The sequence below is a fragment of the Aphelocoma coerulescens genome, chromosome 1 (genome assembly GCF_041296385.1).
Source record: "Aphelocoma coerulescens isolate FSJ_1873_10779 chromosome 1, UR_Acoe_1.0, whole genome shotgun sequence".
In the NCBI taxonomy this organism is placed as follows: Eukaryota; Metazoa; Chordata; class Aves; order Passeriformes; family Corvidae; genus Aphelocoma; species Aphelocoma coerulescens.
The window spans coordinates 24988659-25015739 of record NC_091013.1 but is presented as its reverse complement, the minus strand read 5'-3'; the positions used below and the strand labels follow the sequence as shown (position 1 = coordinate 25015739).

At 40.7% G+C, this 27081-nt stretch overlaps 1 protein-coding gene across 2 annotated transcripts in view; it reads right to left on the bottom strand.

The window, feature by feature from the left end:
- The window catches only part of COL4A2 (collagen type IV alpha 2 chain), a 145700-nt gene that overhangs the window by 76962 nt on the left and 41657 nt on the right, over positions 1-27081 (bottom strand). The window contains exon 4 of one of the 2 annotated variants that reach the window (XM_069003977.1): positions 23546-23626. In XM_069003977.1, the coding sequence (XP_068860078.1) occupies positions 23546-23626 (81 nt within the window). Of the gene's footprint in view, positions 1-1813; positions 1961-23545; positions 23627-27081 lie in introns of those variants that run through there. The other variant, XM_069003981.1, reaches the window with a different exon arrangement.

The following is a 27081-nucleotide window of genomic DNA, read 5'->3' as shown; positions in this document are numbered from 1 at the left end:
ACCCCTCCTCCTGAAACCTTCCCACAACCCCCCAACACCACCCACTGTTCTCAGTGCCCTGGAAAAGTAGCTGCTGACAAATGGGAGTGCTGTCCATCTACTGAGTTTTCCAAGTGTTATGTTTTGGCTATTTATTGGCATAGTTACATTGCAAATGAACTTCTCACTCACTGATATGTTTCAGAAAAATTTGACCTAAGCAAAGCATACCCAGTCATTTTGGCCAATTGGCAAGGGTTGATTAAGATTCCTGTTATTTTTACTTTGTTTTGACTGGCTTTGAAAAGGCAGTCCTAAACAGGCTTTTCTCACTTTCTGGAACCTTTGGGAGCCAAGGAGGTATCATACTGTACATGTAGAAGCTATTGTGTGTCCATACAGTGCAGTGCCGTTACAGGCTACCACTTGTACCTCCTCACTCTGATTTACTACCCAGATATGAAAACAAAATGTACTGTTTGTGCAAGCATTCCTTCCAAACTTTGATAAGGGAAATGATATTAAAACCCAAAGGGGCATACACAGATGTCCAGAACTCCTGGTGAATGTCACATTGTTCTCATGCTCCCCACCTTTTACCAACTAGAGACTGAAGTTTCTACCATTTTTCTAGAAATATTCAGAGCCTCCTAGATGGTGAGTTTCTGACTGGATATGGACAAAACTTTCTAGTGATGGGAGAAAGGAATCATCGTACTGACTGACAATCCCTTCAGTATTTGTTGCAGACACAGTCCGTGGAATAATTCTCCACCTCCTCAGACTTATATCCTGTAGGTGTAGCTTCTACCAACAAGAATTACTTGGCAATAAATGTTGCATTAAATATTGAACTGAAATATTCAGATATACACACATTCATCCCACACCAGATTCAAGTCTGAAGAGATACCACAGCAACAACATAATTCAAGCAGGAAATGACAATTGTCTCGAAGAATAGTAGAAAAGTTTGAGTTGGAAGACACCCTTTAAAGGTCATTTAGTCCAACCCCAATGACCTTTTTTGCTTCTGAGATTTTGAACACTGTAGACAAGCATAAAATGCATGAAATAATCCCAATCCTCTTCTCAGCATTGATAAGCTTGTGGTCAGATAGTCTAAGTTCAGTTCTGGATACTGCATCTCATCAGTCAAGAGGAAAACAATAAAGAATGGTCAGCAATGCAAGAAGCTTTACCTACAAGTAGTAAGTGAGTGAGTCAGCTCTCCCTGGACTGCAGCAGCAAAGACCAAGTGGGGTATAATAGCACAGGTATCAGCACAGGAACTTCAGATATGCTGACAAGCTTGCTGGTGGACTGTGGAATCTTCAACATTGCAGGTCCTTAGGGGAAAGTTAGGCATATCTGTGTTGCCAACAGTAGCAGACACCTGGCATACCTTAGAGTTTACTGGGACATAAACAAGGGAAAAAAGCCCTGTCAAATGTAGTAAGTGCTCATTAGTTGTACTATGTACAGGCTCTCCAAGAGATCAAGGCTTCTGTATCAGAGACACTTACAAGCACGTTGAGCAACAGTTTACAGAGCGTGCACTGCAAAGAAGCAAGAGGGAGGGAATTGCTGATATTTTCTTTACTAGGGTTGAGAACCTCAGCCGCAGTGGTATTATCCGAAAGACAAGAACCTAGTTTGCAAAAATAGTCAGTACCAAACCCTGGCTCTAAGTTCCCTTAGGTGCCTTCAACTCCCACTTAGTTATTTAGTAAGTAAGTACGATGACCAAATCACCACATAATGGATGTAACTCCTTGTCAAACACTTCAAAAATCTGTTTTACTACAGAGAACTGAGCTCTTAGGAGATTTACCTTACATGACTTCCCTTCCAACGTATCGTGAGCCTGTAGCTAAGCCAAGAAAGCAAGCAATGTCTCCTGAGAGCCAAAGGCTACAAGCAGGAGAATTTGCCTGGAGGTTGCAGCACCTTCTGCACCTCATTTCTGCTTGAGCACAGGCAAGACACCCATGCAGTAATGACTGAACTGTCAGAAGTACACACAGCTGGGCTGGCTGAACTCAGTGCTGATTCACTGCAGTTGGGTGAACTGTGAGCTGTGGGATCAGCTGCTGCCTCCTGAGCTGGCAGTCAATTCACCTCAGGAGCAGGGACAGGTTGATATATTGTACATAAGAGGAAAACACTTTTTGCTTTTGTTTTTTTTTGGTAGTAACTCCTCACATACTCCTGTATTTTGCAAAGCAGATACTGAGGTTTTTTACTGACAAACAATGTATGTACTGAAGAACCTTTTATCTGAACAGGCCTGAGAGCTCCAGAATGTAAAAAGTGCACTTCTAGTAATAAAAGGTAATGCTTACATGTTGTCTAAAGACAATACAGAAATCTAATCTCTTTGGGGAAAAAACCCAAACCTACTTTGAAATCAACGTTTGTGATTTTGTTTGATGGGCATAGAACACTCTAATGGTGAACTGGTACACTGTACTAATGACTGTTTTTCACCCTGTGTATTCTTGATCTACACAGTTTATTGAAAAAAGTTTGAAGTGCTTGATGCTAATAAACTTTGGTTGTTGGGAGTTTTTTTGTTTGTTTGGTTGTTGTTGTTTTGTTTTGTTGGTTCTTCACTGTGACAAATACCATCTGATTGACAGGATAGCAAATGAGATCTAGATGAGATCTAGTGGAAACCATGGGTGAGATGTCCAGCTGATACTAACTGGGGTAGTTCCATTTTCTTCTTGAGGCTGATGCTCACAGCTAGCAATTTTCCTGTAATGAGATCTGACTACTGTCTACTGTCATCAGAGAGGCTTCAGAAGAAACGTGTGAGCAAAGGAATGGGAATGGAAGAGAAACTACCTACAGGACATCTGACTACCACTGGTCCAAAAAAGAGGGTGCAATGACAGATCAGAGAGTATTTGTCTTCTTTCCCCACCATGGACCTTCATTGCTTTTTTTTCCAGACCACAGGGAAACTACCAACAGCTACCTGTACACCTCCCAAGCCTCATTTCAAGATCCTGAGTGGATGTCAGTAGGCCTTAAGTTTTGTGGCTATTTCTCAGTTCAGGAGTGAATTCAGCAGAGGTGAAGGTGGACTGTATAGCAAAGGTCACATGCACAAGTTATGCAGAATTCACCTGAGTTTTGGGGCTTTTCACTTAAAAAATCAGAGCAGTCAGTTTTAGCCTATAGGAGGAACATGAGCTTAAGTCCACGGAACGTCTTTCTTTTCACACTTTTTCTCAGTATAGCTTCTTGTTCTACACTGTGTACCCTAAAATCTGGAGAAAATCTGCCCTGTTTTTGACCTGGGAGACTCTAAATAAATGTAGAAAATAGCAGACAACTGCCTATTTTTACATATATTACACAAAATTATAGCAATATTCTTCCTCACTGAAGTTACTTGTTCCCTTAAGCTCTTGAGACCTTTGTGCTTACTGAAAATGGTTGTGTGTGTGTGTCACTTTAATGTAATGACACAATCTGTAAATACAATAGTCTAAGTTAAATAATGCTTCCTCACAAAGTTTCAGGCACACAACTAAGGAGTTAAGTAGTTTCCATGTTTGTTTTTCCTGGATCCTGTTCTGAGACTATCTTCCATAGCTGGAAAAGGTCAACATCCTACCATTAATACAACATTATTCCCACAAGTTTCTACAACAAAAAAAGTTTTCATAAACAAAAGCCATTTTTTAATGTGGTGCATCAAGAGCCATGTTTACTTGCACTGTTATTTTGCCAGTACCTTATGGTTTAGAAAAGATAAGGCTATTAACAGAATTTAAAATACATATTTTTTGATCTTATTCCACATCGGGAATGAAAGAAAATGTTACTAAACTGTCCTCCCAACTTCCTCTCTTGAGAGGTCAGATAACTTGGCAATCTATCACTTCTGAAAAAGAAAGTATACATATGTGTATTTGAAGGAGCCAAGACATGTAAAAAAATTATATACAATCATTCAAGATTTTCTGAACTTTGCTCTGAAAATAAATAATGCTGACATTAAGGAACCAGTTTGAAGTATTTTATAGTTATTAAAGTAAAGCCCCACAAATCTTCTCATAATCAAAATGCTCAGAGGAACTTCTCTGCTTTGACTTAACTCTCTTTGTTCCTATGCACTGGTTGGCAAACATGGCTCATCTGGGAAATGCACATACATTGATAGTCTTTCCATTTGTCAGCTTTCTGTAAAACTTCAAGAGTCTTCACAAAAGCAGTACCAAAATACTTGCATGACATCTGGCTAAAATGTAAAAGGAAAACAACATTGAAGAGAAGTGAGTTTTGTTTGTTTGGGTTTTTTTCCTTCACATACAGTTTCTAGCTGCAGCACCTGTTTGGACTGCTCATTTGTTCCCAATGCATATGCTTCACACATCCCTTCTCTCCAGAGACACAAATGTACAAAACTGCAGTGTACAGTCCAGAACATAGCTCCTGCTATTTCTTCTCTTTGAACTTCAAATCTAAAGTGGAAAAAATGTATTGGAATGGTCGTATCTGAACAAGAAGGTGCAGTGCATGGAATTAAATAAGTGATAATCTTGAACTCTGAAACAAATTGTTATTATCTGTTAATCTACTTGATGTGCCTCTTCCCTATGCTGTGGCTTCCCAGGGTAATCAGGGCGCTGGTGCATGCTATCAGTTACCAGTTTTAGCTCAGAAATGCTCCTGTGGAGTTTTTTGACATGAGGGTAGACATAGAAACCTGAAGAGCTGAGGCACTCTGTCAGCCTCCTGCACTGCCCACGCTATCTGTCAGTGCTGGGTCATGGTATAGGTCTGCCTTGATCTCTGGGTGCATCTCCTGGGGACCTCTTTCTTTGAAGGATTCTGTTTCCTCCCCTACTCCACTAAGGAAAAGGATTTTGTGTCAGGGAAGCAACTTTTGACCTTCATCTGACACTTGAGCAAGATACAAAACTTTGTACAGTTTCATACACTCAGCAAAGCTTTTCATTTTCAGCAGCTGAAATGTGGGAAGATCCTGCATTTACTTCAGAGTGTGCCCAAACGCTCACAGCTCGTTTTCAGGACCAGGCTCTGGGAACACAGAGCATCCCATGTCTGTGTGTCTGTGGTGTGCCTTCGATGATCATTTGCATGGAGCAGCATCAACCTCACAGACACCTGGGTGGTAGCCCACTCCCCAAAACTGATGAACTTCAGGGGAATCATTCCTGCAGCTCTCCTTCCAAACCAACCCAGGACAGATGGAAATTGAGAGCAAGTTTCCTGTCCCTCCTCAACGAACATTCAGGCAGCATGGAGCATATTCAGGGACACACCAGGCTGGATGAAGAGGTTGGTGGAGGCTGCTAGCTGGAGGTGTCTAAGAAACCAGAAGCAAGGTTTCTTTTCATTACTAGAAAATGATTGGGAATGAGAGTCAGAGAAAAAAGATGGGCCCTGGTGGCCCAGGATGATGTATCAGCACAAAAAGGGGCTGTGTTTTTGAAAATGAATAAACAAAGATGTGCAACGGGTAGAAGAGGGACTTTAGGGTCAGATGGATGTAGATAGTTACAGTTTCAGTACAAAATAATGCATAAAGGGAAAACCAGTTGAAATAATTGTAATTTTAAACATCTTTTTATACGTGATTCTGGATTACACAAGAAATGTATTACACAGGATTCATGACAGAACAAACAGGTCAGGATTTTGTAAGTGAATTTCTGCTTCTATCCACGAGCCAGTCAGCAGTACCAGGGTGCTGCCTCTTCTGAGGAAAATGTGGAGAGAAGGTGAAGAATAGGTGGTGACTGCAACTTTAATTGAAAGATACTCAATAAGTCAAATCACAGCAGTAAGATGAGGTAAATTCCCTTTGAGAAGCTTTCACAAATGCTCTGTTCAAATTTCTAATTTCCGTATTTGTTTAGCTTTCACCCAAGGAAGGAATTTTGTTTATAGTTCTCCATTAAAAGACCCCTATCAAAGGCTCAGGTAACCCCTGTCTCAACCCTTTTGAATATCAAGAGGCACTGATTTCACATCCTAAAGATTTGGGTTAAAACCTTGGAGGAAAAAGTGCAAGGAGGCTATCCCTACTATCTCAACATTGAGACACATAATACCCTGACCAAAGGGAGAGGGGCAGAACACAGAAAATGGTCTTGTAATATAGGGATAAAAGTAACAGCATTCTGAAGTCGTTACAGGAACACACTCAGTTGCACATAACAGAAAGCAAATGTGCAGTTCATATTACTGGAGTTCCATATTTACCAGCCACAAAGCAGTAAAAATACATCTCACACTGACAGCAACAGAGGAGATTACATCACTTCAGGGATGCATCTGACTCTGACTGTAAGAGAATGTGGAGGAGCACAAGTGTTGGGCTAAAAGCTGGTAAGAGCCAACAGGGCATTACAAGCACCATGGCATTACACAAAGGCACAGGCTCTGGACATAGACTAAACTGGCCCCAGTTTCAGGGTGATAAACAAAGCAGGGGATTGTTTCACATCCCCCATCAGAATTTATTCTTAGCAGTTTCATCTGCCTGAATACTCGAAGTCAGATAGGAAGTAAATGAAATTCATCAGTCATCAGCTGGTTGATGCTCCTGCATCCTGGGGTGTTTTCGGGTTGTGCAACATTTCCTCTCCCAGGGAAAGAAATACTTGTTACAAGTATGAAATGCTTTTTCTTCAGTCACTAGTTCTTAGCAGCAGTTTCTTGCTGAGGTTTTCTTTGCTTTGTGTCTGCTTACCTCATGACACTTCAGTATCTAAATATTAGTGTTTTGTTTGAAAGACTTGCCTTTTGTTTGGTTTACATATCGCTATGTACACTCCTACAATTTTTCTTTCTGACTACCATCCTCTCCTCCTTCCAGCCCATCCTAACCAACTCAAGGAAACTTCTGCTTGTTCTGTGATTACACCAAAAGCTTTGTGCCCAGGGAATGAGGCACTTCTAGGAAGGAAATCTTGATAATATTTTGCTTTGTAGAGTAGTAGATTAGTATCTCCAGACCGTTTTATCTCAGTTCTCCCCTGACAGTCAACTTTAAGCAAAGATGGCTATTTCCTAGTTCCATTACAAGAAACCAAAAGGTTCTCACAGAAGACTAAGCTGGAAGCTTAAGCATTTCCCTCCTGGACCCTCTGGAATGTCTTCATTACTGCTGCAGTTTTGATTTAAAACACCGGGGTCTTCCCCAGTCAAACACAATGTAATTTGCCTGTGATGCTTCTGCTTTCTTACAAAACACACTTGAGCCACTCATGAATTCTTACATGCTTAGTTAGGTCTTAAAAAACCAAAGCTTACTTCTCGACAAATTTCAGTTCTGAAAGCTAATCAGACCAGCAGCCAGAATAAGTGATCAAACTAGAGATGTCCTTTTTTGCAGGACTTCAACCAAATTGTGTCTGGTGGCAATAGCTGCAGTCTATTTGGCAAGCACACGGCTGCAGTGGGATATATCCCACAACTTATATATGGGCCTGCAGCTAAAGGGATTAATTTGTAACACGTGCATAAAAGGGATCCTGTACTTGCTTAAAGACACAGGTTAACTGATAGAGGTTACAAGACCCTAAGAATTACTTCCTTTTGTAAAGAGGGAATTTTGAGGAAGTTTTCCCTTGAACTAAATGGCTAGTTAAGGGATAAGTTAAAATTTGACCTGTACTTCACTTCATGACAAGACTAGATTATAATGCTTGAGACAACATGAGCTGAACAATCTTTTCTCTGAAAACTGTGTTGTATGTTTGAATAAACAAACTGCAGGAATAGATGAACAATTGTAAACTGATACTAGGCATTGAATTTCATTATGGGAATGCTGTGAAGTGAATTGAAAATGAAATAGTACTCCACTGGGTATGGATAACAGCTATGCATCCTCTAACTGCAGACACTTCCTGAGATCTTCAACAGAATTTGGTTTAGAGAATTTGGAATATATGTATAAAAAAAACCACAGGATGAAAGATCTCTTCTTGAAGCAAAAGGTTCACAAGTGTCTACAACAGTGTTCCAGTGACTGCAAATACACGACAGAGAAGTATGTTTATCCCACAAAATGAAAAGGACCCCTGTTGATTTAGTACACAGAGGCAGGAACACATTTAGCTTTACAATTATGCCTCATTGCAAAGAAGGTTTATTTAGCAGTTGGTGTTCTGATTTACACCATACAAAACATCTTTGAAGTCACTTAAGTTACACAACATACATAAATCAGGACAGTTCTCTGTCTAGGACTAAGAATAGGTAGAGCAGGAAAATCCTTACAGGGAAAAAGCAGAACACGATGTCTGTGAGGGAAAGAGTAAACAACAGCCCAAACTGCAGCTGTGTAAATGCACCAAGCCACAGACTCAGCTGACAATATGATGTGTATATTTATACCAGAGTGTTGGGGCTTCTTAAAAAAAAAATAGGCTTACTGAGAATGGTATTTAGTGTGTGTTTAGTTTTGGTAAACATGAGGGGCCAAACTGTCATGCTTAGGCAGGACACGCTGAAATTCTTCAGAGGATTTTTGCTGATTAAATGTATACATGACTGATAGAATTAGTATTGTCTAGCAGAAATTATTACTTAATAAAACTATTACTGTGGCAGCAATGCATAGCTATCTTTGATGGCTATATATATACTTTACCAGAGAGGGTAGCTCTCCTGTGGTAACAGTCATGCGTCCCTCCAGCAAGGACTGGACATGCTGAGGAGAGAGATGCAGGGAGCAGGAGGGTCTCCATCCCCTGAGGGGGAGCACCCCCACCCCTCTGCATGTTTCTTGTTCTGCACACCTTATACCACAGTGGGGCATGGGCTGAAGTGTCCTGCTGAGTTGTCAGTGTTGGCACCTTGGAGCAGTGTCAGGGTCACTTGCAGAGGTAGCCCAAGTTTCTTCCCAAGGGCGCTACCTCATCAAGTGACCCCATCTTCCTTGGCCTTGCTGGTAGTCATGGATACTAGCCCCAACAGACCTATTCTCCACTTCCCATGTATCTGGAATAGCTCAGGCATCTTTAGAGGCATGACACAGGAGGATGTTGGCTTGGGACAGGAGAAGCAAGCCTGTTCTGCAGTTCACTTGACTAAGGTTGCTACTGCAGCTCAGGCCCTGGAGATGCTTGATACCATGGAGTTGGCCTGCACCTTTAACAACATCACTCCAACACATACCATTCCCTTCTCAAGAGATGCTTGAGCCATTATGGCAAATTGAAAACATGCCTCTACATGCCTGACAGGCCTGTGGCAGTGCAAGTGGCTGCAGCCACCCTGACCCCAGAAGAACACTGGAATCCACACTTTGGTGGTCAGGCACCAATGTTTGAAGACTGCCTCTAGGTGAGGGTGAAATCCCATCACCCCTTGGTTCAGTGATCTGCCTATTCTAAGCTGGTTGGTTCTTGTTCTCTGCTCCCTGTTTTAAATATAAGTTTGTAAATATTCGTTTCCTTTAGTTAAATATGTATCAGTTCTAGAAGTTTCTCTGTTACTCGGTATCCCATTGGCTATCCCCTGTAATCCCTCCTCTGAGTTATCCCCATTAGTTACCTCATTGTCAGTCCTGCCTCCTTATCCCTACCCTATTGGCTCTTGCCCTTATCCCTGCCTTTCCTTCCCTGAGTATAAAATCTCTGGGCCTTCTATTGAAAGCGCTCTTCGTCCCTGGAATTTTCACTGCAATAAACCTGCTCGTGGAACCCACACAAAGAGTCCTTCCTTCCTTCTTTGCCTGCGTGCCCTGACAGCTCAGCTCAGGATAAGCTCCTTTGGGTGAGGAGCTCACCCTCCCCTTCCTTTTGTGTGGAGAGGTGCGGGTTTAGAGGGTGCAGCCAGACCTCTGGGCTTCTTGTTTCCTGGCTTAGTGTGCCCTCACGGGCCCTGAGAAAATAGCTCTAGAGATGCAGGGGTGAGCAGCTCCCTGCTCAGACATTTAGCGTGGCTCAGTGCATGGACCCATCCATGATCTTGGGTCTACAGGTCTACATGGTCTACTTACCCTCCTCTGCATTTGCCTGAAGGCACAGGAACAGCTTATTTTTTAAGCAGAATTTTCTATGGTGGCCAAAGCTGTATCAGCAGATATATTTTGTGATGATAGTTTTCAGACGGCTTTACAATTCACTAAGCAGTTGTCTATGACATGGTTTCTCTCCTCAGGCTGCTCTGCTGTTTTCCTCGGGGAAGGGGGCGTGTAGTATTTTTCTCCCATCTCCTTTGATGATAAAACTCTATTCTCCCTTGAGAAAGTTGTCTGGTTTTTCCCCCCTCCTCCTCCGTTGTACTGAATTCTGGATCTTTTCATCAACTTCTCTAATTTTAATGCTGTTGTTTAACTGGATAATCTGACTTCTTCCATTTTACATTTAGATGTCATAGCACATCTGCAGCATTTGAGAGTTCACTGCATGGATGTTTCAAACCACACCATAGGATCTTGGCAGTTACACATGACTTCAGAGATTTTATACACATATATCTGACGTACAGAGGAAGTAATTAAACCATATGGACCTCTCCTGTGCAGTAGGAAGTACAACACAAATCTTCTCACTTGATTTATTATAACCTTATGTCATTTAGCAAAACCAACTCTGCAACTGTTTGAAGGAGAGAAGCCAGCTGAGGAGAGGGAGGGCCTCTGTGAGGAGCTGTGGCTCATGCAATCCTGAGCAGTTTTACGTGCCTGTGGCTGTACAGGGCAGTCAAGACCTGGCTGGCATCACCAGGTGTGAGGCAGCAGAGCACAAACTCTGCAGTTTGGTTTGTGAGGTGTCATAACAACAAGAAAAATAAATGGATCTGTCCTCAGCCTGCACATTCACATCTGCCTCTGCTCCAGTGGCAGGGGCTGAGGAGCTGCAGGGGACAGCAACAGTACTATCCTTGTCACACAGGGACCCCACCCCTCCTCTATCCTGAAGGTTCGCTCTGTGAAGAAGGGTTGAAGGACAAGATTGGGCTCATGCAACCTAGCTTGTCCTGTCTACAGGGCACACTGATGGTGGGGGAATGGCCCCATGGTGTGAAGTCCCTAGCAAATACGAATTAAGTAAAGTAAAAACTGTGAAAAAGGGTGCAAGATAGTTTTACACCACATATCCATGCGGAGCATGTGGAGGGGTGTGCTCTGCAATGGAAAGGGGGTTAGTCTCACAGTGGTAAGGGATACTCTGTAGCAGCAGCAGAGTCATATTTGAACTGAAGAGTTTCCTGTGGAAAAAACCATTTTATTCATAAATCTGCATGCCACTGCACATCCTCATTAAATACTGGAATAATTAATATATTTGGGTTCAACACCCACAGTGTCATGTGGTGCCTTTGAGCCCTTTGCTGCTGGAGTCCCTGTCCACTGGAAAGAAACTGTCACTGTGCCCCTCTGCATGATGCTACCTCTGCCACAAACCTGGAAGTGTTAGCAATGCTTTTGGCACCATACAAAGAGCCACATGCAAACAGCTCCTGCCCAAGGAGCTCACATCCTAACACACACAAGCCCAGACAGCTGTGCAGACCAGGGCATCCTGCATTATAGGAGGGAGAGCTCATCTCAGAACCAGCTGCTCTCATTCCTCTTCCAGGCTATCAAGAAACGAAGTCCTTTGGGGGAAGCCTTTAACAGATATATGGTAGTGAAATGGAAAAGGAGAAGATGTTGCATGCCTTGGAGTGGATAACAGAAAGTTCATCAAAGAAAGAGAGAAGCAGGGGATCTAAAAACTGAAAAACAGACAAAAGGTGATTTATAGTAAATAAGGGGTATTTGAATCAGAAGAAATAATACAGATGTATCCAAGTCTTTATTTGACTGGACAGAAAGACTATACAGGTTGCTATACTCTGAATGGAATGAAACAACGTATAGTGGGGAGAATAGCAAGTACAACTTCCTTTTTTGCTCTTACACCTATGCTGGACTTTGCCAACAATCTTGGGGACAAATAAAACTGTTTTAAACAAGTTTATAAGGGCTAATAACATTTCTTTAACCAGTGATACTGTATTTACAAAAATTAGTTTTGCTAAGTAATAAGATAAGCAATAGTTAGACAAAGAATTTCATTGAACAACCCAAACCAAAGCCACAAAAAACCCCGAAGTGCTTTTCTTTGCTGGGTATCTATGATAGCAGTAGACAGAAAGGAATTTGACAGATTAATACAGTCTTTTCATAGAAAAATAGTTTTAGCCTGTGGGAGAAAAAATGCTGCACAGATGCTTTGTTTGTTTGGGCTAGCAGCTTTATTCATTGTCTAGAAGCGTTCTCTGTGACTAAAACACAGACTTCTATCCTTCAAGATCTTCTTTCTGCATGCTCCCAAAGTTCTTATCTAATGGTCATTATAAGATATTATAACATTTGTCATCCTTTTCCAGACAAATGTAATGGAAACACTTAGGTATACTTCCAGCAGTTTGGTTCATTATGCAAAGACACTGAAGATGATTTGGAAACCTTATGTACAAACTGAGGTTATTAAAGAACATTTATTTTCTTAAGTGTCCGTAAGAAAATGCTGAGAACAGGCTCAGTCTGCCTCGGCAGATACTGTTTGAGATGACAGCCTGCCCATTCCCACATTCCTGGTCTCTCCAGGTCAAACTCAAAGGATTCCACTAATAGTTTGGTACTTAGCAAAGCAGACAAAAGGAAAATGGGTCAATGTTACTTGCTCCCATGTGACAAAAATACAGAAAATAGAAACAAGCACCATTTGAGAAATTTGTAAAGCCTCAGACATATGTCATGAGAAACATTTACAATCTCTGGAGTATAATTTAAGTGCTAAAGGATGACCTGGATTATCCCTCTTGGATGCCTTTGTGAGCTACCCAGTCACAGAGTAAGACTATCATCCACCCGCTGCTCTATCTTTAAACTCCTGCTCACAGTAAGCAGAAATTGCAAAACTTGGCTGAAAGCACAAATGGTATTTTTGTGCAGTAGTTTTACTGTCTGACTGCTAGAAATCAAAGCCTGAAGGTCTAACCAAATGAACAACACATTTTTCCAAAACCAATCCTGACAGTGCATTTAATCTCCTTAATGAAGGGTAATTCATATGCGAAAACCAAACAAGATGATCAACAATACAGAATCACAGAATATTCCGAGTTGGAAGGGACCCATAAGGATCATCCAGTCCAACTCTTAAGTGAATGGCCCATCCAGGGATCAAACCCTTGGCACTATGAGCATCCCATGGTGGGAAATTTCTACCCAACTGAGCTGACATCATACATACAGGAGGATGTGCTGTGCTATGCAGACACTATTGACCAGAACGAGTGGAAGGGTGACAGATGAGTAGACACTCATGACATTCCCTAACTTTAGGTACTTACTTTCTAAATAAGGTAAAATATACTTGGAGGATTTCAAAGGAAGACAGGAAGGGTTAAAAAAAAGCCATTCAAGAAAAAAGTTAGGACAATATTTTTACATGATTGTAAATTGCATCCAAAGGGTTCTTATCCCAGCATTGGCTATTATCACCAAAGTTAACTTTGCACTATTCATCTTCAGCAACTTTCCTTTCTATTATTTCTTCACCAGAGTTAAATTTTAAATCTTGTTTTATTTTCTGAAATAAAATGGTTCTTGATTCCTTACTGTGATTTCTCTTGCATTTCTCTCCATCTCTCATTCAAATTTGTGATACCCAGTGGTTCAAATACACTCAAAAATGCTGCCCTCAAAATAAATTCCTAAAATGTCAGTGAAATACCTTCTCAATTTATTAGCAAACTGCCGTAAGATTTTTTTCAATGAGTGTAACAAGTCTATAAATCAACAGATTGCATAGGTAATGCAAAAGGCATCAGATGGTGTCATTTCAAATGGAAGAGCTGAATATACATTGCAAATAGTTAATCCAGCATATTGACTTCGGTCATAAGTTTGTTTGAACTGCAACCTTGGTATTCATTTTGACTGATGACATTAATTCTTGAGCTTTGTCCAATGCTGTTGAATTGTTTTCTCATCACACCAGCTGAGATTGCAAAGGTTTCTTAAACAAGGTCATAGGAGAAATATCTGCACGGGTCTAACCTTGGGTTTTAGAAGGAAGGTGCAGCATCTGTATGCATGCTGCATACCTAGTACTTATTTTGCTGAAGATAACGTATGTCAGTCCAGGGAAGTTTAAAATGTTTAAACTTAAAAAGGAAATATAAAGGTGAATGTGTCCTTTTGACTACCTTTCATTAAAGTATCATTCTTTTTATCTTCTGTACAGTTGATTTGAAAAGGTTTTAAAGGGATTTTGCTTTCAGGGCTGGAGCAAAAGGGAGGGAATGCAAATTGCAAGCATGGGACAGGCTTAACAAAACGTGTAGTCCTTTAGATTACAAATAAATACAATTTCTAGATGTTACTTATGGAATCAAACAATGTTTCATATCTGGTTGAAGCAGAAATGTTCTGCAAAAGAACAAGATAACAAGGAGTGAAAAAAAAAATTTGGTCAATATGCATATTTTGTTTGATTTGAAAGAATGTCTCCATTTGAGTTTATCTTTTCAACATTCTTTACAATATTCTGAATATTTACAAATGAAAATGTGATTTTTGTGTGAACATTTAATTGCACTCCTGCAGGTACTGAAACAAAACATCCTGCTTTGTTTTTTAATGTATCTTGCATTTTTAATTTGAAACAGATTCTGAGAAAGACCTTTCACTGACTTCCCAAATGTCAGATTTTTTGTAGAATGCATATATGGGAGGAGGAGCTTCTTGCTCATGGGAAAGTTATCTAATCTCTGTCCACCAGTTCAAAAAGATCTCTGATGTTGATTAAACATGTATAAACAGAGCTTAAAAAAAAAAAAAAGAAGGAAACATGCATATTTCACTCAAAAAATGTCAAGACAAATGTACTAAAGGACAGCAATTAGCAACCAACATAACTATCCCACTACATGGTTGATTAATAGTCAACGTAGCCCAGGTTAAGCAATGTTCATTAAATAAAACATTAGGTCATAAACTAGGTATCAAGTTCCAGACTGATACAAGTTCAAGTTCTGTCAAGCAAACCTGTACACTGCCTGCCTTTGCTAGTGAACTCTGAAGATTTTGGGCCTATTTACTGCTAACAGTTCATGCAATTACGCCTTATACCCAAGGTTTAGGTGCCTATGGAACAATATCAAGACTTCAGGCATTTGTCTATGCTGGCAAGACCTTGTAAGGCCAAGTTTTCAAAGTATAAACTTAAACAAAAGCATGCATCTGAAACCACCCTCAAACGTGTGCAAAAGAAAACTGAATTCATGTATGTGAAAGCAGAATTTAGCTTCACACTGTCCAACAGATTTTACAGTAACACTTTTCTTTTCCTGTCTTTTGCCAATGGAGCTGCTCTCCTCTACTACCTTAACTAGAGAAAAAAAGAAAATTAAATCTTGAAGTACCACACCAGACTTGATTACAGCATTGAAATATCGAAGAGTGTCATCTTGTCCCATGTATAGTGGTCATTAATACCATAGGCACTTTACTTTTAAATCTGTTGCCATTACAAACACCTCCTCCAAATACCTTCCCTCAGAGGGCAGCTCTTCTTCCTGGAAATTTCCAGAGACTCATCCTTGGTCTATGAAGCAATGTGAAATTTTGGAGCACCAATATTTGGTACTTATATCCATTCTGCTGCACAATCTGACAACATTTCAGAAGATACAGGATCAAGTTCACTCCCAAAGCTTTGTATATGGCAAACACTGGGGAGCAAACAGGACATTTTCCAAACCATTTCTGTCTTGTTGACCATCAAAAAAATCCAACAAAACCTTGATGCTGATCCAACAAGTACTTAGGGGTTGTCAGTCAGAGGGAAGGTGGATAATCAACCTGGAACAAGGGATCAAATTTCTGATAAACTCTAATCTCTTCGTGATTATAATGTCTGCTTGGTGTGAGGATGCTCCTGGGACAGAGTGAATCTTCCAGGAGAGGACAAAGCAGGTGATGGCAGTGGGAGGTTTGATGAGTTCACCCAGAGAGCTGGATTTGGAACAGGTGAGAGGCCTGAAAGGCCTGCTGAGTGCAAAGGGAGCAGAGCCCATGAGATGTCCAGATAGGTATTTAGTCTGGTACAAGGGAGTGCTGACCAATGTGACCAGTGGTCACAATCTGTACTAGACCCCTGGTGAGGTGAAGTAGAACAGAGGTGTCCAAGGGGGTTAACTCAAAGCAGCTGTGTGGAAGACTGAAGTCCTTGCCAACTCCATGGAATAGGTAAGGTAAATAACACCATTCACAATTCCACTTGACTGGTGCTTGCAACAGATGGTCAAAAGTTGTAAATGCTTCTACAGCAATGCTAGAAATCTACAAAATAGGATTATGGAATTATATTACCTGGCAAAAAGTGACAAGCCTGACATAAAAGGCATCTCATGGTGGTGAAAGGACGATAATCAGTGGCACACAGAGTTACTATACTAGTCTGTCTACTTTACAGGGATGATAGAAAATGAGATATGGCCAGGGCAATGGCACAGTACGTGAAGGCTACAACAAAGTATTACAGAAAAAAAATACTCAGGGCAGAGGGGAGCATTAGGGAGTCCTTGTAGGTGGACATAACAGAAAGGTAGGATTCAGTTTGTATTTAGGATTCCTCTGTTAAGGACACCAATCATTGAATACTCAGTGAAATTGTCATAAAGAAGCTCAGAGAAGCTGCACAACTAGTTCAGGTAGCAATACTGGCCAATTCCAACTACCCACATACTGTCAGGCACAATGCCTCATGCAGATGTGATAAGGAAATAAAAGTTATGGACCCACCAACTGACTTTTTCTTAGCATGGTAAACACTGAGACCCATAAAAAAGAATGCTGCTCTGGGTTTAGCCTCAAGTGCTGCACAGGACCTGCTTCAAGAAGTACTATTGAGAGAACTGCTCTGCAAGAGCTTCAAAATATAACTGAACTTAATGCTGTAGTGTAGTGGGATGAATTAAGCCAAACAAATACATCACACAGATATCCAATTTCAAGAAGGGGAAATACATAAAAATCACAAAAATATTAAAAGCCAGAAAAAGCAGTCAAAAAGGTGAGAAGCCTAAAGTACCCTGGGGGTTTTCAAAAACCCTGTATTAAAAGTCCCAGAAAACTATGTGTCACATATCAAAAAGAAAGTAAAACGGTTCAATAAAAACCCTGCATAGCTCATATAAAAAGGCTAAGGAGGCTATTGTAGGCAAAAGGGTTGGCATTTAAAAAATTGCTGAAACGAACAGGAAAGCCCATAAAAAACAGATCAAGAGTAAATGGCAACTGGGATGGCTAAAAATGAGTGAGAAAATTTTGCAGAAGACAACCAAGCTGATAGTAAAAAGTTGTTTAAAGGAAAAGAAGAAGCCATCAAGGGAAATAGCAGTACCACATGAAGCCAAGGGCTCATAAGGGGCACTCAGGGATAATAAGGCCATAGCAGAGAAACTCAGTGACTTCTCTGCAGAGGTCTTTTACTGCTGAAGGTGTTTGAGAAGGTCCCAAATCCAAGCTATTCCTTGAGACAGAGTAGTTTCAGATAAATATGAAGTCAGAGATAAAACAGGTAAGCCAGGTGTTACTAAGAGAACACGAGTGGAGACATTCACCCATGACTTCTGAAAGAACTCAAGTGTGAAACTTCAGAGCTGCTGGCCAAAGTGTGCAACCCAACATTACAAACTCCACTGCAGCAGTGGGCTGGTGCCAACCAAGCTTCCATGCGGAAAAGGGGCTCAAGAGGAGTCCAATTTATTTGACTTTCCTACTTGGCAAGGCAGTAGTCCACCTTAAGGAACACAATAAACGAGCACAACGATAAGCACGGTAAAGCAAGCCTTAGCGACTATCATATATTTGGATTTTCAAAACTGTTTTTATAAAATGCTTCACCGAAGCTTTTAAAATTAATTCTCTTGGGGTTGTATGAGAGGTGCTCTTATGGGCTGAAAGCTGTAAAAAGATAGGAATAATATAATATTACCTGATGGTCACATTTCAAAATGGAGACATAACAGCAGTGGGTCCTCTCAGACGCGTGCTTTGCAAAAACTGGTTTTTGCAAAGATTTCAACAGTGATCTACAGAAGGAACTGAATTGTGAAACATCTGAGTCTATAGATGATACTGATCTCTCTTAGGCTGTTAAATGTGATGCTGGTGATGAGGAATGGGGAGATCTGGTGATCTCCCATGCTGGGAGATCCAGAAGGAACCCACCGAACAGGATGGGGACAGTTCTGGTCTCTCGCAGAAGAGAGAGCAGAGTAAAGGGACTAAGGGCTGGAGTGTCACCTTCAAAAGAGAACCTGAAAAGGCTGTGACATCCTTTTGGACAAGAGAAAGCTGAGAGGGAATATAACTGAGATTTACAAAATTAGGGAAGCAGTGAGTAACCTAAACAAAGAGCTACTCCAAATCTCACAGTACTAGAAATAGGGTGTATTTGATGAAACCAGAGGGAACTTCGCTTAGAACAGGTCAGACAGTGATTTATGTAATTTATATCATTTAAGTAGTGCCACTGGAGGTTGTGAAGACACACAGTTACAGTAGCTTCAAAAAAGGATTAGACAAATTCAGGATGAAACACAGATACTGAAGGAACATATAAATTGGGTTATCTTGGGTACAAGTGAATGGACTGCAGAAAATTGCCAGAACTCTGTGCTCCCTGTAAATAGCATTTCTTACTATCGCTGTTGGGAACAGAGTAGTGAGATAGATGAATAACTGAGAAGATGCTTCTAATGTTATTATTTTGTGGAGGAAAAAAAAAGAAAAAAAAAAGTAAATACCAGATTTAATCAGATATATCAGTTTATACCAACAAAGAGTTACAAGGAGCTACTGCCATTATACCAGCTTGGAAGCCAGTTAATTGTGATATACAATAATTATTCTAACAGTTGATAAAATTATTTTATTGGATTTAAATATTTCCCTAAGATATAATAATGGAGTTGATTTTAGAGTATTTATGTGTTCTATTTTGTCGGTGTTTGTTTTTCTTAATTATGAATAAACACATCTAGATCTAACCCATGTGTTAAGACTTAAACTTGTATGGAAAATGCTTGCAAGTAAATATCAGACACTAGATTTCCCAGCTGTATAGCATCCAAAAGCAGACAGAAGTAATTACAGATGTACAGGTAATAGCTTACCCTTGGCCACTGCATTAGTGAACGCAATGTAACAGAAATCTGTAAAAGAGTTCTAGTGAACCCTCATGTCAGTCTCAGTTAAAAAGGAATGTTAGGGCATTCCCAAAAAGTGGCCTTTATGGGGGGACACAAAGCAGTCTTTTAATTTCAGTTTTCATCATTCCAGCCCCTTGCAAAATCAATGGCTAAATGGCTTGAGCACTGTTAGATGCTTGACTTGGAAAATACAAAGAAAGATTTCAAAAGAGTGCAATTTCTCCCTCTATAGAAAGATCAAAAACATTTCTACTCACTTCCACTTTCTATAAAGCCTTCTAGGTTGGTTATGAAGTGAGGCTGGTTTTGAACTTCAGTAGGTCAAACAGTTGGCCATTGTACTGAATGGAGTTATCGTTTCCTACATAAGTGCATTAATGTTTAACAAATTTTAAGGCACATATATTGTTCTCTGAGCAATGTTTGAAAAGAACTATAAATCTCAAGATTTTAGGAGTTGCAATAAAAATCTAGAGGAAGTAGAAAGAAAACCAGATGTTTTTAATTTTTTTTTGTTTGTTTTGTTCCTTTAATCCAGGCTTTCCATGCCATTCAAAACATAATTTCAATGTCATATCAGTGTTTCCTTCAACTCTCTTCCCTCTTACCCGGGCATCTGTGTACTCCTTACATTATGCTCTCCAAATGTACCTTAGGGAAAGGGTGAGTCTGTTGTCGTAGGAGAACAATTTAGGAGTTGCCCTAGAAGAAAATTAGAAGATGAGTCTGTCTCAGGGAGAAGATGAGTCTGTTGTCTTTCCTCTGCCTTCTCACTCTTATGTCCTCCACTGAGGCTTATACTATGGTTTCTTATTGTGTGGATTTGAACACGCCTCCAGGAGCTTTGATTTGCACTGCCACTCCACTGAGCTGTGAAAAGGGGAGATGAGGCTGAGGCTGGTTCCCAAGCTTGGCTCCTGCAGCCCCAGCTCCAACCATCTACCTAGATGCAAGGTACTGTTAGATAGACTGGATATTTGTAACCAGCTAACAGTAAATACAACTGGAAGATAAGTAAGCTACAGCGAAAAAGAACAAAGACTAGAGTGTCATTAAAGACTGGGAAAAAAACACCAAACCAGCTTGCAGAAGAAATTCCCTTTGTTCTTTCTACTCTGAAGATGTGAACATGAAGCAGGACTGGAGGTGGGAACTTCAAGGGGATCACGTACGGCCCAGAGAAACATTTCTTTAGAGAAACTTCAAGAAACAACTCAGCATTTGCTGTGAATTGCAAATACAGTTATCAGCAATGTCCTGATTCTCTGAACATTTGGATTTGACTAGCTTTCCTTTTGGGAACGAAGAAGAAAGTGCCATTTGCAGGTGTCCTCACAGCCCTGCGAGCAGCTTGGATAAGAGGCAGGAAGTTGCTGGCTAGATGCTGCCTTTGCTTAGCTACAGCAGCTCCCCCACCACTACAGTGGGCAGATGATGCTTCTGCTGTTTTATTTCTCTGTCCCCACTGGATTTTAGCTGTGTCTGAGCCCAGTGAAGGTTGCAGGGTTGAGCCCAGCCAAAACAGAGTGGAAGAAAACCTAAAACCACACACCTCTTTCCAGTAGGCTTGCTAGGTGCGTGCATTGATTTGTGCTAGATTTGTGCCTTTTGCCCCTAGAAACTGCCAATGTGAAGCAGGATTCAACTTTCCTGTGCCTTTGTGCCTATCCTTACCAGTCCTGAACCAAAAGCAGTGTAGACAGAAGCACAGGGCTTCCAGCTGTCCTGAACCTGGAGACCTGGCACAAATCACCAAAGCCTGGATGAATCTTCACACATCTGGACAGTGCCCCTCTGTCTCTCACACAGATTCCCAGGAGGCATCAGTGGGTATATTTTACAAAAAGTGCTTTTTTAAAAACAAGTTATTGGATTAAGACAACAAATAAACATAAGCATCTTTCCTTAAATGCTGTATCTTAAGAGTACAACTGAGCAGTGACAACAAATGAAGTAGAAGCACATATAAGGAGTAGGAATTTCTTCAGACCTTTACTCCTTTCATAGTTTGCAATTGTGTTTACCACTTCAATGAATTCACTTCATTCAACAGCTGCTGATGTGAATTCAGTAGCAGCAATCCAAAGAAAATGCTTTTAATTTGTCTGGGTTTGAGACCTGTCACAAATAGAGGGTGAACTTCCAGAGGATGGCTGGGCTGACAGCTGGCTCCAGACCCTTGCAGTGCTGCTCCTACCTGAGTCCCAGGCTCCCTGCAAGTGACAGCTCTGTGGCACCTGGGATGAAGAGTCACAGCAGAAGCAGGCTCTGACAGGCTGCTTCAGGCATTCTTACAAGTGCAAACACGCAATACGTCCATTGTGCATGCAATGAGTCACCTCGAAACAAAAACGTGTGTCGTGCCAGATTATACAGAGGTTTTGTGAAAATAAATATTCCCATTGAGGATTAGCATGAGACCAGAAGCTATGCCAAATTTGACTAGACTCTAAAGGCCAATCTTGTTCCTTAAACCAGATGTTTAACAGGGGTTGTGACATCTGAAGAGATCAGCAGACACAAAATACAGGCAGCGTGTGCTAAATCAGAATGAGGTGTATCATTTCAGAGGTAAAATACAGAGAGATAAAATGTGATTTTTGAAGTGTAAAATTCTGCAAATGCCTTTTTCCAATATTTTTCACATCTTGCAAAATTAACCACAAGCAGCAAAATATAATTTATGTTCTGTAGCATCCCCTTTTTCTCTTTTTGAGTATCTGTTTAAAGGGAGGCCAACCTCATTAATAAGTGGGGTTACTTACTTCCCTGAGGTAACACCAAGAGTGGTGAGCAAGTACATAAAATCTGCCCTTACTTCCCAATCTAAATAGTAAGCAACTCACAGGGAGCTTCTTGTCAGTGGCACCTGACTGCTTCTGTACCGTGGTATTTTCACATTTTCAGCTTTTCTAATCTATGCATTTAGTTTTGTTTAACTATCTGTTTTTTTCTTTAACATTTGGCAACTTGAAATTCAATGTCATTCAGTCAATAAGGAGCATGAAAAGCACAGAAGTTGTTAGTTTTGCAACAGATATTTTCATGAACTCTAGTGAGCATCTTACAGCATCAGTTTTTGATTTTCAGTCAAAAGTGGGAAGTGGCAGGAGGCACTTGCCAAACTTCATGGCTGGATGATGAGGGTAAGGCAGTAACAGCTGGAGGGACTCCCATGGGAAGCTGTGTCTCAGGGGAGGGCTTGTTTGTCCTTAGCTTCATCAGGTTGTCATTTGGTTATTGTAATGGAAAGCACATCATGAGCAGCTCCTGGTCAGGCCACGGGAGTATAACCATTACAGCCCCCATGGCATGGTAACCCCAGGATCATCTGACTTCCATGGAGACATCAGGGCTTCTGCTGTAAACAAGAGTGTTCCTTGCCTCCCACCTACACTGTGACTTTCCTACCACCTCTCCCTCCACTCAGACGTGGAGTCAAGCTTGAGGAATGCAATGGGAATGGGAACTGATGGCTTGGTGTGTGGAGGGAAGGCAGAGAACTGAAAAATCTTATGAGGTTTGTGATAGGAGAACAAGCACATGACCTGCCACCACATCTCTTGCCTGACCTATTCTTAGAGATGGGTGGATGGAAAAGGCTGAGTCACTGTCTCAGCTGCAGAAGACCAAACCATACAGAAGGAGCCTGCCAGCCAGGGCTCCAAGCCATACAGGATAGAAACTGCCCTATTTCTCAGTGCTCTTTGTGGCAGGTGGCTAATCCCCTCCACCCCATCTCCCTTCCTCTGCCTCATTCCTCACTAGTACCCAAAACAAAGAACAGACTACCAGCCACAACATAATGCCAGAAGTTCTAAGCAGTTCCCTTTCAGCAGGGATTTCAGGTTTTGCAGGCGTGGTTCACTCCTGCTTTACTGGAAATCACACAGAATCATAGAATTAATGAATAATTTAGATTAGAAAAGACCATTAAAATCATCAAATATATGCATCCCATGCATGTATGTGGTATCTTTTCATCCTACTGATCTGATTCTCATCACTACTTCTGAACCTGGCTTGGCCCACAGTGAGTAATTAATACAGCCAGAAGAAAAAGAGAGAAGGACTAAGTCTTGTGGCTACAGGCCATCATGGCTGTCAGGTCCCTTGGCCCTCATCTTTGAGATAAGTGCCTGCTACATATAATAAGGTATTTGTAACAAAGTATTTCTTCAAATCTATGCACTTGTGAGAAAGTAAGATGAAACAACAATAACTTTTTCCTGAAAAAGAATTATTGTTTTAATACTCTTAGCAGCCTAATGCAAGTCATATATAGCAAATTATATAGCATTGAACTTGTACCATCAAGAACATTTTACAGGAGAAAAATGTTACTTACACGGCTTCCTTTTTCAGGGAAACACTGACATCCTCCACTGCAGTCTCTGCCTCCACATGGTCCTGTGTATTTCTTTCCACCCTGCAAACCAGAACACACATAACACAAAAGTTAAAAGGTATCAGCTAGAATATCTGAAACAGCACACTAAGCTTTGATTAGCAGACTGGCTGGGAAGTGCTAAAGCAAAGACCAGGACCAGATCTAGGATTTACAGTTGAAACCTCTTTAATCTGTGCTTAGAAGCAGCCATGAGTGGCTGTCCAGTTCTTGGAGATCAGCATCAAGAAATATAATGTTATTTCATTTATTTCCCTCTGCATTTTCAAAACACTGCAGCTTGATGCTGAGCAGTATCTCATATATCTTTTTGACACATGCAATAGATATCGTATCACAGAAGTGCAGCTGCTTGGATTCTTTACGGACATGGACTAAATCCTAGGTCACAATGCAGCACATCCTTCTATGCATGCTCTAAATGGTTGTTGTATTTTGAAATATTTATTGGTGGACATAAAAGATGTACGTATCATGTCCAAAATCATGAGCTAAACTCCTGCTTTCTCCTCTTCTATGTCTGCCGATTCTGGAGGAACATAAAATTTGCTGCAGTCAACCATTGTGATTTAGAAGTCACTCCCAGCTTAAGTAAATGTCTTCAGTTACATCTCTCCTGCCTGACCAGAACCTCCTTGGCCTGGGCCACAAATACATAGATCACAAAATATGTACCACTCCACACAAATCCTTGGATGGACTTCAACAGGCAGGCAAACTCAGATTATATTCCATGCAAATGCCTGCACGGAATGCAGCAGCCACAGTCAGTCTTGTTCAGAAACCCGAACAGCAGAGATGCTGTGCATGTTGTGGTGTGACTTTTATAAATGTAACTTAATGATTAGGAATATTGTGAAGACCAGCCTGCAGCCCACCTAAGCCCAGGGTTTTGAACTCCTGAAATGACCCAGCAGCCTAGTAAGTAATCTGGGAAAGGAGGAAGGGATTCCTCATCACTATTTCTGAACCTGGCTTGGCCCACTGTGAGTAATTAATACAGTCAGAAAAAAAAAGAGAGAAGGACTAAGTCTAGTGGCTACAGGAAACCAGAGCCCCTCATTCAGTGCACTTCACATGCACTGCTCCTTAGATGAAACCTCAAGGGAACCTAGCTGTAGGGTACAGAGTCAGGCTCTATGTCACTTGCTCCCCTCTTGGCTAAATGAAATGGTGCCTTCACTTTTCTGCCTCCTTCATAGCTTGAGCACATAATCTCTTGAAAGGGAGGTGAAAGGGGTATAAACGAGCCTCCAAAACAGGATGGGTGCTCTGAACTACTATGCTGTTTCATAAATAGACAGTGATGTTGCCATTCCTGCCTCTAGCACTGACTTAAGGAGCTAAAACGCAGAGAGGGGACCAAAGCTGCCATGCTTAGAATTTTTCATGTGGCTCTAAGCAATCCTCTACTCAACACCTGAGGTTTTTGGGTCACATTTCTCAGGTATCCATTTCTGCCTTCAAACTACCTGAAAACACAGCTCTGGGATTTGGATACCTCCCTGGCAGACAAATGAGTAAGAGGTATGGAGCAGGCACCCAGCATTGCCTAAGTCCTGCTTTGGTCATATTTGTAGAGCAGGATCTTAATCTTACGACACACAGCAATATAAAGTTCCCAAAACGAGTTCTTTTGCTTGTCATGAGAAGGTTCATGTCTGTATCTTAAGTACTTTTATATATTAAAATATAAAAAGTTTCAACTTTAATTCTCATGTTTAATGGAAGAGGTAGGATTTTCATACTGATAAAAGCAGTCCACCAAACTGAAACCATGCCCTGACCTATTTATAGGTTTGGTTTTTATTCAGGAAATTATTTATGGATGTAGCAGAGTTCTATGTCATGTTATGGATTCTGCTTTATGTTTAAGCTATGGTTTAGAGGAAATATTAAATCAAGACAGTTTTATAAACTCCAGCAGTTTGCTCAGGTTGGTCCATTTTTTAGTTAAATATCTGGATAAACACAAACTCACTGTTTCCATGGGGTATATTTCTTGTTAACTTATTTGCAGATGAAATATGCATCTTTTTCTCAGTATTCTTCATTTTACAGAGTTTTCCCCTCAGTTCCTTTTCTGAAATTGAGAATAGTTCTATTAATTTTTATGGATGCCATGCAGATGTATGGCCTGTCTGATCATATTCCTCTGGACGATGCAGGTATCCATTAAGGAGCAGTGTGTGAAGTAGTGCTGTCATTGGTAACAATTAATTTTTAACTTTTAGAATCTGTTTTTGTTGGTTCTGTGAACAGCATATCCCAGCCCAAGAGTAACAGTAATTTGATCATGTCAGTTTTTCTCCTACTGAGAAAAAATAATGAGAACAATAAGTTTATTTCTTTAATTAGCAGAGTGACTCTACATTTGGTAAACTGTTGTCAAGGAGAAAACAGACAATGAATCAGAATTATGGCAAGATGTTTGTGCACTTGCAAAAAAAAAAAAATGGAGGAGGCTGCTAATGCTTATTTCAAATGGAAGTTCAAGGTCTATTGTTTGTGTACTATCCACCATCCAACATTTTAATTTGCCTGCTGTAACAACACCAGCAGCTAATATGAGGACACAATTGTTTTCTTCCATAATTTTAGGATGGGCTTTTTTTTTTTTTTCATTATTTTCTCATTTTGTATCCTTTTATGCACACAGACTCTGCAGATAATAAAAAGAAAAATCTGGAAGATTCTCCAAAAGTTGGGAACATAATGGGGAAGCATTTGAGACCAGCAGTAATACACCTCTTCTTGATTACACCTGGGCTTTCCTTATTACCTAATCTCCACCTCTTCACTTTTCAACTGCTACTTTCAACTTTTCAACTTTGGGAGCTTTTAGACACATGTAGCATTTTCTACTATTTTCCACTATCTAGAACATTTATAATTTCTTGAAGATCATTGCACTGTTGTTTGATCTTACATTATTGGGGGTTACAGTCTAAAACATTATGGTTTACAAGCTTGTTAATGTTCAAAATTAAGTCTGTTAAGGATACTTGTAGAACTTTGTTAAAAACAATTATACCCATGGCCACACAATTGAGATGAAGGGAAATCAAATGGACATATATCAGTCAATAATTAGAATGCAAAGAGCCTTAAAGTTTCAAATTTAGCAATGTTATTGGAAGTGCTCAGCTATTTATGTCCTGAGGAAAATATATTTCTGGGAACATAACACTAATGGTGACAACCCAATGTAGTTGTTTTGATCTGAGCAGGAGCCTTTTTGGTCAGCGGTGAGAACAGTCAGATCTAGGACATAATTCATTCCATTCTTATACTGGCATTTCAACTGATAGACTGCATCTCTCCCAGGAAGTACCTACTGCTTTCTTTCAACCATGAAGGTGGGTGGAGGTGAGTACCTTACATAGAGAGATCCCCCCTCCCCCATAGTAGTGTAAGGATGGGGAGATGAATCTCCTGATTTCCTCAGCATGCAGTTAAATGAAGAAAAATGTGCC